The following is a 20141-nucleotide window of genomic DNA, read 5'->3' as shown; positions in this document are numbered from 1 at the left end:
TTCATTCAGTCTGTACTTCTTTCGGTCTGCACAATACATCAACTGTTCTTAAACAACTAAATCTTCATATATCAGGATGCTGCTAATCTACAGAAACGAAATGATCAAAATTTTCGAAGTGGGCATATGCCGATATCATCCTCGTTCTGGTAGAAGTCACTAACACCCAAAATCTGAGTATTTTTTTAAAATCAAAAGATTCAACATATTTCAATCAAAAATGTTCTTGTAGGCCTTATACCTGGAGAACTACATATAATGTAACCAAACCCAAACTACCACTTAACTCAGTATGATGTGCTTGTTCCGTAGAAAATTCGAAAACTCAATTTAGAGGTTGTTCAGAAATTTTGTGGCCCCTGATTCAAAAACTAATTATTGGCCAAGATCTTTTGATCCATTTTTTGAACATTCCTAAAATTCTTGTTACGTTAATACAGAAAACTGAACAGCGTAAGGACAGTGAAATTATGTGTAGGAGTAGGGACATAAGACTAGAAAGGATTAAAAAAAAACATATATTGGCATTAATTAATATTATTAAACCGATTTTATAAATAGTTTTGAAGCTACTTCACCTCCATAGTAACATTTAAGACTTAGTAACTCTTGTCAGAACGAATTCGAGGTGCTTAAACATGTTTTAAGTATTTGACGTCTGGGGTTAACATTAAATTAGCCTGTATCCGTGAAACAACAAGCTACAAGGTCAACAGAATAAATTGCCAATTACTAGAGCACGCTTCTCTAGTACGAGGGGCCACTAGTTCGATCTCGAGCCTCTTGCATAACATCGTGTTCGTGCTTTTTAAGGAGCTCTTCCTTTACTACCCATATTCTCACTCTACCAATTGCTTTTTTGATAATTCACTTTCCGTAATCATCCGTTCCATCATTTTTAATAGAGTACGAAAAATAAAAAGACAGTGATATCGTATGAGTGATGATATCAGATTTTTTCCGGGGGAAATCTAAATGAACTGAGGATTAAAATAGTACTGCGAAAGTACATGTAGTCGAGGTTGAGGATAATCGGAGAATTCCCCGAGGATATTTCGTATCTCTGGGGAAAATTTTCCTCCGGCCCATCTCCTGCAGCTATCACTATTTCGTATCTTTAAAAGAAACAAAACGTAAAACTTGCATTTTGTAGTTGATTCTTAATAAAATTTGTTTTATTACTCCAAATATTGTACCACACGAATACGCTATATATCCATGTATACACAATAACCATTAACATGTTTCGGTCCGTTATTTTCTTTTTGAAAACACTCTCTTTTATATCAAGTTCCATCTATAAAACCACAAATGATTTTATGTTAGTGCAGCAAGCAGACAAATTGCCCGCCCCTTAATGGATTTCGAGTGAATTGCAGAAAATTCGAAAAAAGGTGGAAAAGTCCATGCAAGAGATAATGAACTCTTAATACCCTTTAGATGAGTTTCTCTGACGACTTTAAGTACCAATTCAGTTGCAACTTAATCGATAGATGGAATGCATGAAAGAAGTACTGTACTTAACTAATCTTATAGTGAGCTACCGTATTAAGTTATTACTATTTTAATTTGTGGATACTAACATAATTTCACATCTAATTTCAACAAAGCATTTCAATAATCGGAAGAGGATCGAATGATTTTTTTTTAAGGATAACGGTCTTTTTCTGTTCCCATTGTTTATGAACTCATAAAATGTTAGTAATTCGATAACGTTAGGTTCGTACTACTAGCAGACATGGTTTCTTGAGAACGGTATCCTTAGAGGATTACGACAATTTAATCACATTTTCGATTACGACTCTTAGGACTCTTATAGCATTGTAACATGTTTAGTATACATGCTGTTGGCGTGGGAGACTCGGGTTTCGATTTCTAGTGGGAGCCCATGGTGTTCACTTAAATTCCATCAAGTACATAGGATGCTATGAGGACACGCTTTGCAGCACGTCCAGATGCATCAAGGATCATGAAGCAGTTGTAAGCAGGAACATTCCATAGTTTTCTTAAAGGGAAAGTTATAATCATAAACAATATATTCAACCTTCCGGTCGTCGGGGCCGATTTCTGTATAACTTTGGAAGATGGCGGATGGAAGGGTGGCGTTCATGTGTGAGTACTTCGTTGTTGTATATCCTAGCAAATATATATAGGGGAAAAGGGGGTAATGACACGCGTTTTTTTTAATTGCTCAGAACAGCAATGAGAGAGCACCATGGAATCTAATGAAAAGTGCTGTACATACCTACGTATGTTTACTATGAAATAACTCGGAACTATTGCGTAATTACCCTCCGTTATAAGATAGCAGACGGAAATTTGAAACCTTACACTGCGTGCAATTACCCTGTAGTTGAGGGTAATAGCACCAACAGTTGAGTTCTGAGTTTAATTCGTTTTTAAACCTTCCTTATGAGGATATTCCCTAAATGTATTTGCTTTCTTCGCTCTTTGTCTTGCATAAGAGCCTGCGAGGTGTTGCTGTTAGGGTTTCTGAGCTTGGTGCGTGCCTTTTCTTCTGACGATGGCTTTTGCCTACGAATTGGAGAAATTGTTGTTAACGGGACTATTGCGGAGGATTCTTTATAATTGCTTACTTCTCTTGATAGTCCAGCAACCGCCAGTTCAGAAACATAGCTAAATGTTTGTTTCATCGAGTTCATTGCATCATGAGGAAGGTTTTCTTCCATATTCTCCTCAGTATGACTACAGCACTGATCACTTGCAGCAAAATCAGCATCTATAGAAACTTCTGGATTCATGGGGAACGTACCACACTTTTCAAAGCCTGATGAGGCATTTTAAATCACATGCATTCATGTGTTCATGCGTGCTATTACCTCAAATCAGTCCATCTTGATTTTTTTGTTCTTGACTGGTATATTTATTCTAAATTGACTATTCATACATATTGATTGCAAAAATTCTGTGCCCCAGAAGTAAGTTTGAACTTAACCACTAAAGAAAACTGGTGAAATTTTTGAAGAAAAACAAAGATTTTCAATATATGGTCATACTCCGCAGTACGTTCTCTGCAGCGCTCTCCCACTCAAGTGAGGTTCATTGGGCACGTTGTTGGTAGGGTTGAGCACCATGCAGGCCCTCTCCTTCTTCTGCTTCTTTGTAAACAGGGATGCGTGCAATTATACACAGCGTGCCATTACCCCGTTTTCCCCTACAGATTTTAGGCCCAACCATTAAACTTTGGGGTCCAAGGACACTGTTAAAATGCATATACACTGCAGTAATTTTTGCATGCTGTGTCACTCCCAAGTGGCATAGACTGGTGAAACTTGAACTATATATAGAAAATTGTGCTTAGATGTGATAGAGGAAACAACAGACAGAAAAACGTGACTAGAACAAGAAAAATGGCAGTTTTATACAGAGACAATAACTTGCACTGAAGGCAATGCGACTCATGATACCCTCGGACATTACAGAAGGAGTGGAATGGCCCTTAGAATTGTGTGATCACCATTGACAGATACGCATGCTCTGCAATGTACTCCAATGCTGCTCACAAAGTTGATGATGTGTTCTGTATTTTTCCACCAGCGCTGCTGATAACTGCTGCATGATCTGGACGTGCTGGAAGACGTCTCCCCGTAGCACCTCACACGTGGTTGATGGGATTTAAATCGGAGGAACGGGCAGGCTAGTCGAGTCGCCGAATATTCTCTTGTTCTAAGAATTCCGCCATCTGCGCTGTTTGATTGTTATTGATAAAAATGAAATCGGGGTAGACTGCTCTTTGAAAATATGCGCGTGGGGAAGGAGTACAGTGCCACAATTACGTATGTCGCGTTCAAATATTTAGAGGTCAGTATGCCCATGCAACGTTAAGCTTCCCATACAAGAACACCTGGGAAATATGCAAAACAAATGGAGAAGCAGCTGAGATGTACAAGAATGTGGCAACTACAGAGTAATAAAACTTAAGAACCATGCAATGAAGCTCTGGGAGAGTGTGATAGAAGCAAGATTGAGAGAAGTGTGTTCCGAACACATACATCTGTATAATTCAAGATATGTAACTTATAATGGATGTAGGACATTAGTGAAGTCGAATGCGGAATTACATAAGAGTGGGACTTCATCAGGGATCTAGTCTTAATTCATACTTTTTTGCAACTATGATGGACTAACTTACAAAGGATATACAAGACTTAGTACCTTGAAATACGCTATGTGTGTATAACATCATACTGGTGAATGAAACCAAGGCAGCTCTGCAAGAAAAAATAGATGTCTGTAGTGGAGCATTGGAGAGCAAAAGGCTTAGAATTAGTAGAACTAAGACAGAATATTCTCATTGTCATTTCAGGAAAAATGTAATCAAGAATACAAGAATACAGCTAGACGAGAAAGAGGTGGTAATGAAGAAATTCAAGTACTTGGGATCAATTCTGCAGGAAAATGCAGGAATAGAAGATGTAAACAGCAGAATTAGCAGCAGTTGGACGAAATTGAGAGAAGTGGTAGGAGTGCTGTGTGAGTGTAGGGTATCACTACGACTGAAAGGAAATTTTACAAACCAGTAGTGAGACTTGCCTTATTATACCGAGCGGAATATTAGACGATGAAGAAGAGACAGGAACAGAAATTGCATGTTGTGGAGATGAAGCTGCTGCGGTGGATGTGTAGAGTGACGTGGAAGGACAAAATTAAAAATGAAGTGATCCGGAGATCAGTAAAGGTGAGACTACTAGTAGATAAACTGCAAGGAAGTAGACTGAGATGTTATGGGCATGTAAGAAGAAGACCTTTTAAATACGTAGCTCACCGATTTGATGCTGTAGAAATGATTGGGAAACGAGCCGAGGGCGGCCGAAGAAGAATGGAAAGAGTGTGAGAATAACGATATGGTACAGTGTAGTGTCACATCGGATGTGATACAAGATAGAAACAAGTGGAGAACAACGATCTGAAAAGCGGACCCCCAGCTAACTGAGAAAAAGGCTTAGTAGAAAAAGATGTTACTTAAAATACGTATGTATATTCGTTGGAAGGATAACAATCAATATAATTATTGTATTTGTATTATTCCTCGTATATACGTATACTCTATTTAACATGCGTTTATTATGTATTTCCTGGCAAGTTTACAATGTATTTATTTACATTATATATTATTTCTTTTATGAAAAAGCTGGAAATAGCTAGTTGTAAATTGTATTCTCAACAATAATCTTATACAACTCAAAAATTGCGAGACGTGGTTCGTCTTCTAGGGACGTAAAAATATTTTTAGAACTTATTTTTTTGTTTTACAAAAAAGTATTGCGTTTCTGATCAATGTTGAAAATACTTTTTCTTATCTATATTTCTTGAAATCAACTATTCAACTCATGCTTTCTTCGAGATTCTATTTTTCTGCCCTCATTTCATCTATATTCTCTGCGCGTGCCTATATTCATGGAATATTCATTCCTGAAAGTGAGCGAGTAAGCCAACGCAATCTTTTCTGTAACTCGACAAATTTTCCAAGTCGAAGATATCAAGGTAGTGGTACACATGTTTGCTTCTATTTTAGCTATCTCTTTCTTTTAATTTATTTCTTTCTTGAATACATTCTTTTAATATCCGATGAGAAATATAACCTACAGCTCTTTTCCGATGACAAGCCATATGAGCAACAACCAATAGTACGCGACATGTAGCGCAGCGTTGCCGGATTTCAGACTTCTCTTTCCCTTCTCGCTGCTTCTCAATCTAGCGTTATTGCAAATTTATTGTGAGTTGTACCCATAACTTAAAAAAACAATATTCCAATAAAACTTAGAATATTCATTGTTCATACTACAAATGCAAATATCAACTAAATTAATTAATTAGAACATATGTTAAATTTATTTCATTAGAACTACTAAAAGCATGTCGTCTTTTTCATCCTGCTATGACTATTGTATACTTTGTGTTTTGTCTGAGCCTGAGCAGTTAATTATAACATGCTTCAAATTTTGTTGTTTACTATTTCTTGAAGCTTTTCTCTTGTAATGTTTTTCTTATACCATGCACAGTATGTGTTACGTGGAGGGCCTCTTCCCTTGAAGACTTTCTGGTTACAGCACAGATGCATGACACAAACGAAATGAATTTTGAAGCCTCTGAAAATTACTTTTAAACATATGTTCTATAGCTCACGGAAACCCACAATGCGAACTTCATTCATAGAAAAATAATTCGAATTGTTCGACTAAAGATAAGAGGTCACTTCCCTGATTTAGCCCTTCTTGACTCATATGTGTCTCGAAATAGTGAAGTTTGTTTTGAATCGAGTAATTTATTGTATTATTTGGATGCCTATACTTTTGTTCAGCAATCTTGAGTCCATATGTTAAGTTCAAGGGAAGTGAGAGGATGGAAATAAATGGATGCTGAAATACACAATAGTGAACGCGAATCTTTTGAAGAAAAAATCACATAGATAATACTGGATAAAGAAGTGTTTGTTTTAAAAACATTTTACAAAAGGCATGCGATGTTTTTTATAACCTCTTTTCTTTAAACTATTACGTATTGTATGTACGTATTTTAGATATTGTATTTAAAATAAATATTGTACATAAAAATGTATTTAATACAATTGTAAAATTAATGCATTTATAATTCATTTTTCTGCTTGCTAAAGACAGCAATTAATATAGTAATATAATATTTGTAGGTAGCGCGTGTGGTATTGACAACATTCGCAGCAGTGCAAAAAAGGCAGTATATACCGTCGTCTGCCGCAAACTTACAACATTGAGCAACACTGCCCACTCAAGGTCATGTAACTTCTTACTTAAACGTTACGTTTTTCTTTTCTGTTTCTTGAACCAATTTTATAGGAATTTTCCACTTGAACATAAACTCAAAATATTTTGCACAATTTATTTATTTATTTATTACATTTTATAGTTTAATGTCTGCGATTATGTACCGAGGCTAAAGAAGGCAGTGGTAATGCGATGGATGATACGGTGGAATGAAGAAAATGGGGGGGGGGGGGAACGGGAGAACCCGAGAAAACCGATGTTTATCCCCAACAAAGCGTACTTGGCGGGAGGTGGGATTGAACCAGGAACACGAGCGGTGAGCACTGTACCATCATATAAATTAACGAAACGAGATGAGAAAAAAATCTTAGGGAATCGAGACGAGAAGAGACTTCTACATCATTTCTCGTCTCATTTTGTCTAGTTGGCAACACTACTTGGGACGCTGTTGTAACTTATATATTTTATGGAGATCAATATTGAACCGGAAATTACAATGGTTTTCTTACTACTTCCGGCCTTAATAGGAGAGTAAGAGCTCAGGTGAAATTTACTCTTCTGACTTTGACTCCATAAGAAAAATGCCACATTCTATTGCCGTTTTGTTCAATGAGAATCAATATTGAAATTGCAAGTGATAACATACACTTCCCTACAACTTTCGTCTTTAGTAGATAGATAAGAGCGGAGAGAAAAGCTATTTTTGCCATATTTAATCCACAATAAGTAAATAAATGAAAACCTAATCGCTATCTAATCTCTTCTTTCTCCATGTAGATCAATATCCAAATCAGAAGAAATCATTTAGAACTACTAAAACTTACACACGCTACATCCATGACAACGTTATGACTTAATTCTTGTTCGTCTCTGTTCGGAAATCATTTTATATAATGGTCTGGGTTCATTCTCATACGTCCTTGTCCGCTAGGGGACCATTTTTTATAACGCTACTGGGTTCGATTTCTGTTAGTTCCTATTTGGGAATCGGCAGTTATCTAACGATAGATTTGTCTCAGAGCGTTGGTTCGGAAATACCAACAAGGCCGACTATATAGCCACTGAACTAGACGGTCGGAATACAGAGTTCGAGTCAGAGCGTTTGGGCAATATACAATAAAGACAGATTCTAATTGTGCCTCGGGACAGCACAATCCAGTTGGCTCTTTACAACATCTTGTAGCTATGCTGTTAGTGCCAATGGTGATAGATTTCTACCATTTCCAATTTTAGTAGAGATATAAAACTAGAGGTGATAACTAGTCTCGGGACACTGAATCAACTCTAAGAAAGCTGTTTTTCGCTATTACTTTGTCAGGCTTTCTCTGTGATGCCCAACGTTTTCAAACCGGAAATGACTGAATAACTTTTTTTTTTTTCAGGAGGAGAGAAGTAGGAGATGGAACTTGTTCTTGTGACACAACATCCAAATCTAACAAGCTATTTCTTGAATATCATACCATTTTTCTCTGATACTTTTGGTAATCAGACGGACGCACATAGCCGTTCTATAAAATTTCTTTATATAGGACAAGTCAAAAATGATGGACCCGATTTCACATTCTGTGAAATCTAATAAACGTAATAAACATAATAAACATAATAAACATAAGATATGTGGAGTTTGTATCTGGCAACATTGTGAAAGGTTTAAAAACATTTGACTGTAATGAGATGTAGTAGTTCTGCAGAAGCTAGAGAAAAGATGGAAGTCATTGTGTACCGGTAAAATTTGTAATTTTTGAAGACATTCAGTCAATTTGAATGGTTTTGGTCTTGTTTGTAGAAGTATATAGTAATGTGAGACGTTTAATGGAAATAGACAAAAGATAGAAAGTTGTGGTTTGATTCTTAAACACAAATTTCTTTTATAGACTGTAACATTTTGGTACACCAGCGTGAGGCGGGGAAAAAGGACGAATCATGGATAAATTAGTAAAGGCTAGGAAACCGGTGCAGATATCGTTTTCAAAGGCTTATAATAGCTTAATGGCTGAATGTGAAAAGGACAATGTAAATGTGGAAAGTGTCAAGTTATATTTTACGAAGTTGGAGAGACTTATAACCGAATTGTCAACCTATGATGAAAATATACTTGAACTGTTGCTTAGTGATACAAGCAAAAAATGTGAAGCACGTTACATGGAAGAGCACAACAACGTGGAAAGTTACCGGGAAATGTTCGACGAAGCGCGTGTAAAACATGAGACCATTTTGAAAAAAGTAGCTCCTTCTAGCAGTTCAGGTGGTCATACAGGTAAAAAGAAACTTAAATTACCGAAAATTGAATTGAAAACTTTCAGTGGGGAAATAAGTGAGTGGATAAGTTTCTGCAGCCAGTTCAAACGAACTCATAACGATGATGAAATCGAGAAAGAGGACAAGTTCCAATACCTGCTACAAGCAATTAGTACCGGTAACAGAGCATGGGACGTAGTGAACAGTTATCCACCCACAGCCGATAATTACGATAAAGCTATAGAAAGTTTATGCAATCGTTTTGGTCGAGAAGAATTGTTGATAGAGTACTACATACGTGAACTGTTAGGACTTGTTATACAGAATGTTTCGAATGACAAAAATAAGTTAAAATTGTATTCCTTATATGATAAACTTGAGTCATATTTACGTGCGCTAGAATCAATAGGTATGACTAGTGAAAAATATGCAGCTATGTTATTCCCCTTGGTAGAATCTTGTTTGCCTGATGAAATTTTGAGGGTTTGGTTAAGGCATACAGCGACTGCCAGTGTAAGTGACAGTAATGCAAATACATATAGTGAGAAACTAAAACATTTGTTACAGTTTCTGAGAAATGAAGTGGAGGGAGAAGAACGCATTGCGTTAGCTCAAGCAGGTTTTAAGGTGAAACAAACTTCCATGGTGAATTTTAAAAAGAATAAAGAAGAAAAAAGGGTGCCTATTGTTAATAATCTGTTTTCTGGACAAAATCAGGTAAAAGAGGACAAACAGTGTGTTTTTTGTGAAGCGTATCATTTACCACAAAAGTGTGAAAAGGCCAAAAGTATGAACCTGGAAGAGAAAAAGAAACTGTTAATACAGCAAAAGTGTTGTTTTCGGTGTTTGAAACCTCAAAAACACACTGCTAAGAACTGTACGTTTAATGTTGTTTGTTTTTTGTGTAAGGGAAAACATTTTTCGGTTTTGTGCTCGGAAAAATTAGAAAACAAAACAAAACAAAATTCAGAACAACATAACGTAACGCTAACGAATCAAAATGGTAGGGATGAGTTTCTCCTACAAACACTTAAGTTAAAATTGAAAACACAGAGATCATATGTCTCTAAGCGAGTAGTGGAAGTACTGGGTTGTCAACCAATATGTACTGAAACTTTAGAACATTGTTTGGTGGTGTCAAAACGCAAAAGGAGTCCCTTAACAAATACAGTATACTTGTAGCTAATGTTAATGACAATCATTCGTGTAGGATCGAAGTTTTAGAGAAACCAGTGATTTGCGGTGAGATACCTTCTCTTAAACGTGGGACCGTGGTTAAAAGAAATGAAGAAGAGAAAGATTTGGCTGTCCGATTTAGATAGTACGGGAGAAATAGAACTGTTAATCGGTGCGGATAAGGCTAGTGAAATTTTAACAGTAGATATGTTAAAGTTAGAGTCAGGACTATTTGCTGTTAGAACAATGTTTGGATGGACGATAATGGGTAAGTTACTGTCCAAAAGATGTTATGGTATGTCTGCCAATGTTGTGATCACTTTATTGTCAATCAGTGACCGTATTGCGGATTTGTGGAAATTAGATACGTTAGGCATCACTGACCCAATAGAAGTTAAGACTAAGAACGAAAACCATGAAGTAATTTTAAGACATTTTGAAGAAACTTTGTGCGTGAATTCAGATGGTCGTTACGAAGTTAAATTGCCGTGGAAGGAAGAACCTATGGAACTACATGACAACAAGGAAATAGCTGAAAAGAGATGTGTGAAGATGACCGAGAAGCTGTGGCAAGAAGGAAGATACGAAGACTATGATAACGTTTTTCGAAACTGGTTGGAAGAAGGAATCATAGAAGAAGTACCGGAGGAGGAGCTGGACAATCGAAGTTACTATTTACCACATAGAGCAGTGATAAAAGAGAATTCCACTACCCCAATCAGGCCAGTTTTTGATGCGTCTTCGAAAACAAAGGGTGCACATTCATTGAATGACTGTTTAGAGAAGGGTCCAAACTTAATTGAAGAAATTCCGGCACTTATACATAGGTTTAGAGAGAAAAAGATAGGGATTATATCGGACATTAGAAAAGCTTTCCTGCAAATTTCGGTAAATAAAAACGATCGTGATTATTTAAGATTTCTTTGGTGGGAGAATTTTGACGAAAGGAAGTTTAAAACTTTTAGACATATGCGAGTTGTTTTTGGTGTGAATTGCAGTCCCTTTCTGTTAGGGGCCGTGCTTAATTACCATTTAGAAAATGCTCCCCGTGAATATGAAGAAATAGCTAGTAAATTGAAACAATCCCTTTATGTCGATAATTGTATCACGTCTGTTGACAATGAAGACGAAATGTTTGCTTTAATCGAAAAATCAAAGACGCTGCTCAGTGAAGGTAAATTCGATTTACGAGGATGGGTATATAGTGGTTCTTCTATAGGCAGTAATGATGTTTACACTCCAGTTCTAGGTATGTTATGGGACACATGTACAGACACTTTATTGTGTGATACAAAGAATTTAGGCAGAGTAGAAGGACCAGTGTCAAAATGAGTTATTTTATCTACTGCTCATAGGTTATTTGACCCTCTAGGATTTCTGTCACCAGTGACGTTAATTCCAAAATTGTTACTTCAAGAAACCTGGGAAAATAACAACTCTTGGGACACACCACTTTCTTCAGATGATGAGACTAGGTAAATAAAGTTGACGGTAAAAGTTTTATTAAATGAAACCTGTAATATGCTTAGCTGTAGCACATATTGAGAATGATGATGACTCTCCCTCCTTAAATTGCTCATTTATATTTCAGTAGCTGCAACAGTATTTCGTGATGAACGGCATATTTAGTATTCTAGTCAGCGTCACACGTATTGATTATCTAGTTACCTGTTTATGTAAGAAACGTCAGCTGTTTCCATTGCGTTATTTCATTACGTGTGTGTTCTGTCACGCAGATTCACGCAAATGTAAACATCCGATTCATCCAGTACGTCTTCAACAGTCATTCCTCACTATTAGTAAACAAAATATTCACTTCACCGACCGTCAGTTAGACAGGAGTAAAATCCCTAGCGGTGTAGCTAATACTGGACTCTAATGCACATATAGCGTATTTTCAACTAAATGATGTGTGGTGAACGCACAAGCTTCCAGCATCATTATTGTTGGCTTCCAAAACTGCCTCTTTATTCGAATAGTTCCCCATGTTTCCACCGGTAATGTAATCCAGCACTTCTTTACCAAATTTCTGCACGTTAGTCATTTTGGTATACAAAGAAGCAAACTAAACTCTCTGGCGTTCAAGTATACCAAAAATGTATTCCTTGATATAAAAGTGTATCTTCCCTGTTTCTTCTTATTGAGTTGTCACCTTCATTCTCTCACCTAGCTCCTAGATGTCTACTCAGATACACAAAGAACTTCTGTCAGAATTCGCTGGTTTTGAAATTTGTTTTGTATCCTTCCTAATTTCGCCCTTTTCTAAATTTGTGTTTCGCGGCATTTCCTTTTATTACAATTACTGTCAATCCATTCACTATATTTTATTTACAGTGTCATTAAGGAATTCGAAGAAATTCGTATAATTTGTATAATTGAAGAGAACAGTGGCCAGACATGTGAGGAACTGAGACTACAATTCAGTGTTAGTGGAGAAACCATTCGGCAGCATCTCCATCAATTTGGGAACACTACAAGTTGGGTTCATAGCTCCGATCTCCTACGTGATTTGACTCCGGGCCAGAAGGCAAAGAACCTGAGTTTTTTTGCTATCTCGTCTGAGGAAGAAGCCATTTCTGGACAGGTTGTTGACATTGATGAGAACTGGGTCCTGTGCGAAGCTCCACGGCGCCGTCATCATTGGTTAGCATCCCATGAATCGTTCCAGAACATCCGAAATTAGCACTGCACCAGGAAGGTCCTCCTGTATGTTTGGTGGACTGCTTGCGGCATCGTGCATCGGGAACTGCTACCAGCTGGTCAGAGCGTCAATGCAACTCTGTGCTGTCAGCAGTTGGGCCGAGTTGAAGAAAAACTCAAAATTCTGGAGCCAGCACTTGTGAATCGCAAAGTCCTGTCACGAGACAACGCTAAGTCCCTCATGGCTAGGATGACTCGGGACACTATTCTACACCTTGAATGGGAAACCCTATTGCATCCGTCATACTCCCCAGACATTGCACCATCCGATTATCACTTGTTCCATTCCTTGGACAATCACCTTAGAGGACGTCAGTTCAAATCCCTAGTAGAGGGAGAAAATGCATTTGATACCTTATTCGCTCCACGGCCCACAAAGTTCTACCGCGATGGAATCCATGGTCTTTCAGAACTTTGGCAGAAGATTGTTTATGCTGGCGGGGACTATTTCTTATCTTCCAGGTATGTCGTAGGTGACATATCGAAGTTCGGAGGTGGTGGGTGAAAAAGCGACGGAACTACCTTTATAGCTATTTTCTATGTTTTTCACCTTATTTAATTAAAGAAATTAAAATGAATTTAAAATATACCATCTATTGCAAATATCTGAATTATATTTCTTGTATAATACATAATGACGCAATCTGGTCTGGGGGACCAACACAAATTTAGGAAGGCCTGACCTCCTAGCACCTTCCTGATTATGGGCCTGTATATAACTTTAAAATTACAGAAACCAACAACCAAAGAAGAAGAACCTTCTAGAAGATTAAGAAACAAGTTTACACACAGAAATGTGAACTCCGATGATCTTATTCATATAACATCTAACCACTTATAACAACTAAAGCTTAGGAAAAAATAAAACTATTCTCGTGAATTTCACGTAATAATTTAACTATTATCAATATCATAATATGTGAAATTAAAAAAAGTTTACAAATGACGGATAGAATAACTAATAAATTATGTAATTCACAGATTCACGAAATAATAATTATGTCTGGGGCATTTAATTAATAAATGATAATGAATCAACAAAGATTATATTGACCGCTATAAAAAGTAAATATAATGTAATTGAATGTAATTATACACTTGAGGAAGTCTACATGGATTTATATAAGCGATTTTAAATAACATCTATCTAGGCTTGAATGCATTTATTTCGATGTATTTAAACGTTCGATGATCGGATTGAATCTCGTAGCATCTAATAACAGGTAATGCTAATTAGAGAAGACATATAACGGGATATTAATTGTTCTGGTTGATTAATTAATTACATGTATGACCACCTCTTCAATTAACAGGATACTAGAGACTGTGATAATTACGGTTGCAAATTTCTCTTGGTTTAACATGGATGTGTGATATGTTTTCCTTAATTGCTTATGATATATAAAGTGGAAAGTTATCAAAACGATGACCCACTTTTGCGTAGCAATTTTTCTACGACAATGTCTATAACCAGTTAGTTTTACTTTTGACTCCATGTTGATAGAAAAATATACATGCCAAGTTTTTATAACAAACATTTTACGTTATCTGTTAACATCATCATCATCATCATCATCATCATCAGAGGTATTCTGCCATTATTAGCAGGTCACTTGCTGCAGCTGAGAAGCTTCCATGTTACACGATCTTCCGCTGGCCTCTTCGTCTTCACATACAATTTTTCTGTTTTGATATCGTCCATTAATTGTAATCTCCTTCGCCTCCTCCCTCTCTTTCCTGCCACCTTACACTCTAGCACATCCCTCGTGAGACAGCTCCTTCGTATTCAATGTTCCAAACAGATTCTCTTCCTCTTTTTAATAATATCTGATTCTTTTCTCCCCTACCATTTCTAATCCCTCTTATTTGTACTCTAAGGCGCATACTATCCAAAGTGCGCGATAGCATTTAAAAATACATTTAACATACATTTTATTACCTAGGATTTTCAATTTTCGTCTTTTCCTCGAACAATAGGAAAGTATAATCTCCTATATAGCAAGTTTGGGTGATTCCGGACAATCGCTGAATCCGGACATCCTAAGCTTACGATAATACTGTTCTTCGCATCTTGATGTGATGCCTATTTGAAGCATCGTACCTTCCTACAGTTCAGTGCTGAGTATTAAGTGCAAAGAGTGTTATACATAGTTTTGACGGTGGGGGAAAGAAGAAGAAACAGGAGAGTTCATGCACGTTTTTTGACCTGATGTAACTTTATAGTGGAATATGTTAAGGTTTTACACAGAAGTGGTTGTCAGCAAATGGTTAACTAAGACATATATCAAAGTGAAGACCCTACTTTATTCGTTGCATATTGGAAGAATTCTATTACTTTGAGAGTGCCTGCTCAACGCGTGCACAAGTTTACAGTGCTCAAAACGGGCGAATCCGAACGTTTAGGAAAGGGTGAATTCGGACAGGTTTATTACGTTAAGCTGAATCCAAACAATGTGATTAGTGAAATAAGAAGATTCAGAACACACTTTCCTCTATCGTTTTTCAAGTTTATGAGTGTGAAATAGCACGTGAGGTCTATTGCTTATATCTAGCGTCTATTTACTTTGGCCATAAGTGGACTCCGAGGAATCACCAGAAAAAGGTATAGAATTATCTTAGTATCTGTAAACACAAGTAAATTACAAAATGCTAATCATAAAGTGCTCAAAAATTCTACAATATTGAATGGCTACATCATCTGGTATATTCCCATTTGATCCGCAACAAGTACGGGAACATGAATTTCTTTTGTTGAGTGAACATGATCCGCCAGTGACTGGAAACAGTTCCTCTTTTATGTCATCAGACTCGTTCCCAAACACGTCTCAATCGCCTTCAGAGTCCTCAGTTAAACAGTTCATATCTTTTCCTGCTGTTGCTTGTTCCAAACCCATATCCCAAAGGTCCGGCGTTGCTAAAAGATTAAGTATCACGAATTGCAGTTTGTTTCAAACTGTCTCCTCAAACACAATCGAAGGTATGGATGAAAACAACTGTGGATTTTGTGGGAAGAGCTATTATGCACCATCATCAAGCAAATACGGTTCCTGAGTGTCCTGTACTGTTTGTAAGACCTGGGTTCATGAAAGATGTGTTGGCGGTCGTAAGGAACCGTATTTTATCTGTGGACGATGTGTCTGAATTATGACTAGTGCTTCACGAAACTGGCAGACGTCATTAACACACACAAAAAAAAAAAAAAAATAAATAAATAAATGCTAGTCTCAGTGCACACATATTATATATACACATTTTACTAATAATTTAGTTGTTACTAGCAAAAAATAGCAGTACAATGTAGTTCTAATGAAAACAAATGTGATTACTATGTTTAATGATTAAACACTATAGTGGTAGTTACACTACTATGCATTTTGCTTACAGTTTCAACAGTAATTAGTATAGAAAATACTATGTTAGTAATTTGTATGTATTTATCATGTATTTATATTTATATTCTGTACATATCATGTTAGAATGTTAGTGTAGCAAGATAGTAATCTAAAATATACCTATCATCTATATATTTTCCTTCAAAATTCAGTGTCCGGAATCGCCAACCTACTGTCCGGATCCACCCTCCCAAATTTGCAAATCAAAGATTTTGTCAACTTTCAGAAAATTACTTTTTATTTCTTGACATGCCATTCCCGGAAAACCATTTCACTTGTACGTGCATACCAATATATCATTAAATAATATGACGAAGTATTGGATATTTTCGTTTAGCGAGATAGTAGTAAAAGAAAGAAACATCAGAACTGTCCGGATTCACCCAAACTTACCCTACTTGTATCTGATATACTTAATTAGTCACTTTCTTCTCATATAATGTCTACTATCTTTTCAAATCATGTAATTTCTTCTCAGACCAAATCAATCTTCTTTCTTTTCCGCATTTGAACTATCTCCCTCTTAAACAACGAGATATTGAATATTGAAAAAGTTGGAAGACGAAGAAGTAAGAAATCTTTTCGTAAAATTTTGCAGACAAATAATCAAACGAGGAGAGGATAGGTGAATTTAATAACCAACGATAGAAACATATTAAACTTGGCATAGAGCAGGCTGCATAATAAGTAGTAGATTACCGCGAACACAAAACGGATAAGAAACCAGTTTCAAATCAGATGTGGCAAGAAATAAAGGAAAGGAAGATGTCGAAACAGAAGAGGGTACAAAGATGTTTCCTGTTAAACTACAGGAAGTTAAACAACAAGTTAAGAAGAGAAACATCGAGAGCATCAGAAGAGTTTTATAAAAGAAAATATAGAGGATATAGAAGAATTAGAAAGAGTTGGAAATTGTGAGGAAATGTACAAGCAGCTGAACTATATGGAACTTCTGAGGAAACAAGGAGATATCAGGATGGCAGTAGAAAATAAGGATGGGAAGATAGTCAGCAAGTAAAACAGTTTTAGAAGATGGAAAGAATATGTTGAGGATTTACATGAAAGAAGGGACAGACCATGTGTCTTAGATGTTGAAGTAGAAAATGAAGTAGGCGAGGATGGTAAAGGGTTTAGTATTCTGCGGGATGAGTTTGAGAAAGCTATATCCGAGATTAGGAGTGAAAAGGCAACCGGGATAGATTATATAAAAATCGAATACATTAATAATATAGGAGACAAACGCAAGAAAGAATTGTTCAACTCTGCAGTGAAATATATGAAACAAGAGAGTGACCAAAGGACTTCCTGAAGACAATCATGGTACTGATGGCTAAGAAATCGAACCCAGAGAAATGTTTCATAGAACTTTTAGTTTCATATCTCATGGAGAAAAAATATCGCTTCAATTTCTGAACAGAAGATTGTATGTAAGAACAAACGAAAAAGTTGAAGAGGAATAGTGCGGGTTCAGGAGAGGTAAAGGCAGAAGAGATGCAATTGTATTAATAAGAGTGATCAGTGAAATGTTTATAGAAACAAGGAAAGAGGTGTGTGTTGTATTTATTGATTTAAAAAAGACTTCTGACTGCATGAATTGGAAATTCAAAGACTCATAAGAAACTTATATGTGAACCAACAAGTAAATCAGAATAGGGAAGGAAATGAGAGAGGCGAGTGCAATAGGAAGGGGAGTACGACAGGGATGTTGTCTCTCGCCAATAGGGATGGCCGGATCCGGATCTGGCCGGATCCGAAGATCCGGATCTGATTGGGTCCGGATCCTTTGGATCCGGATTTCGGATCTGGATCCGGATCTCGGATTTCGGATCTGGATCCGGATCTCGGATTTCGGATCTGGATCCGGATCTCGGATCTGGGTCCGGATCCGGATTTCGGATCTGGGTCCGGATCTCGGATTTCGGATCTGGGTCCGGATCTCGGATTTCGGATCTGGATCCGGATCTCGGATTTCGGATCTGGATCCGGATCTCGGATCTGGGTCCGGATACGGATTTCGGATCTGGGTCCGGATCTCGGATTTCGGATCTGGATCCGGATCTCGAATCTCGGATCTGGATTCGGATCTCGGATCTGGATTCGGATCTCGGATCTGGATTCGGATCTCGGATCTGGGTTCGAAATTCGGATCTGAATCCGAAATCCGGATTTCGGATCTTGATTCTTATCCAAACCCACATCCCATCCAAATTATGATAAACTTGAATATCTAAAATTCGCCGAAAGTAATTTCACGAAGTCCTGACAGTGAAGAAGAGAACAGAAAATTAAGACGAATATTGACAAGTCTATTTGTTTCCTTCATTCTACTCTAAAGATCAAATGTTTGGCTTACTTAAGAAAAAAAATGATCCGGATGAGAGTTCGAATGTCGTATCTAGTTCCACTCGGTTGCAGGACCGAGATGAATATTTAAAATTCCTCAATGCACCTATTTCATTGACAGTTAAGAAAACATAAACAGTTAAGACAAGTATTGACTACTTTTTACGTATATTTATCTTGCTCAGTCTGCTCAAAATATCAAATGTATACCCTACAATTAGATTTAATAATTATTTAGTAAATCACAATATGAGCACCGAGAATAAACTATGAATTTTGGTGCCTCTTATCTAGATTTGAAATTTCGGATTCATACATAGAATCAGGCTGAAATATAAATATTTGAGATCTGGAAACCGAAACATGTGCTAGTACCAAGATCGTAGACGTTTGTACAGTGGCGTATTTACGATTTTGTTTCGGGGGGAGGCTTTGCTAACTTTTGGGGGGAGGCTTTGCCTGAAAATGTGAAAATTCTGCAAGATATTTCATAGTTTACTATAGTAAGTAAGATTTCGGGGGGGGGGCTTAAGCCCGGAAGCCTCTCCCCTAAATACGCCATTGCGTTTGTACCTAGGTAATGCGAGCGGAACGCACTTGCACTAATTCCGCATGTAGTTTGAGGAACACGAGAAATTAAAAACAGATAAATATTCTTTTTCAGGAGTAAGTCGCGCTTTAACATGACTTTTCATGAGTGTTGTGTTCAAATATGAAAACTGTAATGACAACTTGTTTGAAATAAAAACCTTTTCATTTTTAACAATAAAGTTAGGTACTTTCACATTGGAGAAAAATTAGCAAGGCACATACCACTGATTAGGGTGCTGATTCTTATGGAAGCTTTCACTTGAACCGGAAGATTTCCTCATGTTAGTATCGGATTGCCACAATTCACCTTGCTGAAAGACGTGGTTTATCAGGAGGTCGGACAAGATTCTTTTGAACGTAGCCTGTAGACTGCTTCTAGTCTCAATTATTCCCATATAACAAGACTAGCCATATACATAGTTGGTTCGAAATAAGTTAAAATATCACTAATTGACCTTAAGGGGATAATTGTGATTTAAATATTCGTAAATCAGAAGAGATGTGAAAGTTAAGCGGTAAAATAAATCCGATAATTCCGGAATAAAGAGATTTATATGCAACCTAATGATAGCAATAAAACTCTTTATGTAACATTTTCAAAGCTAAAATTAACAGTTATCTTCTTGAAGAGGGTTTACGGCAACATAGAATATTACAAATCCAATTATTATAAGTAGTACCTCTGACAGCCCTGCATTTCACATCACCATTGCCCTTCATCTTGACAAGTGGGCAATTCACTTACCCACAATGACTTTTCAGGCGTTCCAGTGACATCAATATCTCAGTTTGGGTTTGGGATCATGCTTCGGTGAACCTTGACTATCACCATCAGCAGCTATTAGAGAATCAGAACTTATTTCTGTATTAGATAATATGGGTAACTACAGCTTTTCGTCTATAGAAGTCGGAGAGTGTATGGTATTATCGCAGGAAATAT

The 20141-nt window shown here is 36.9% G+C and overlaps 3 protein-coding genes across 3 annotated transcripts in view; 2 read left to right on the top strand and 1 right to left on the bottom strand.

Moving 5' to 3' along the window:
- Positions 1 to 20141, bottom strand: part of LOC145668848 (transient receptor potential cation channel protein painless-like) — a 55958-nt gene that overhangs the window by 19502 nt on the left and 16315 nt on the right. The window lies entirely within an intron of this gene.
- Positions 8685 to 10181, top strand: LOC145667902 (uncharacterized). Its single transcript, XM_081735331.1, has one exon. The coding sequence runs from the start codon at positions 8685 to 8687 to the stop codon at positions 10179 to 10181; it is 1497 nt and encodes a 498-aa protein (XP_081591457.1).
- On the top strand, positions 10284 to 11507 carry LOC145667901 (uncharacterized). The gene has a single exon (XM_081735330.1). It carries the CDS (start codon positions 10284 to 10286, stop codon positions 11505 to 11507), a length of 1224 nt encoding a protein of 407 aa, XP_081591456.1.

This window comes from Thermobia domestica, chromosome 13 (genome assembly GCF_964235325.1).
Source record: "Thermobia domestica chromosome 13, izTheDome1.hap1.1, whole genome shotgun sequence".
Lineage (NCBI taxonomy): Eukaryota > Metazoa > Arthropoda > Insecta > Zygentoma > Lepismatidae > Thermobia > Thermobia domestica.
The sequence above is the reverse complement of the archived record's forward strand: the minus strand, read 5'-3'. Positions and strand labels throughout refer to the sequence as shown.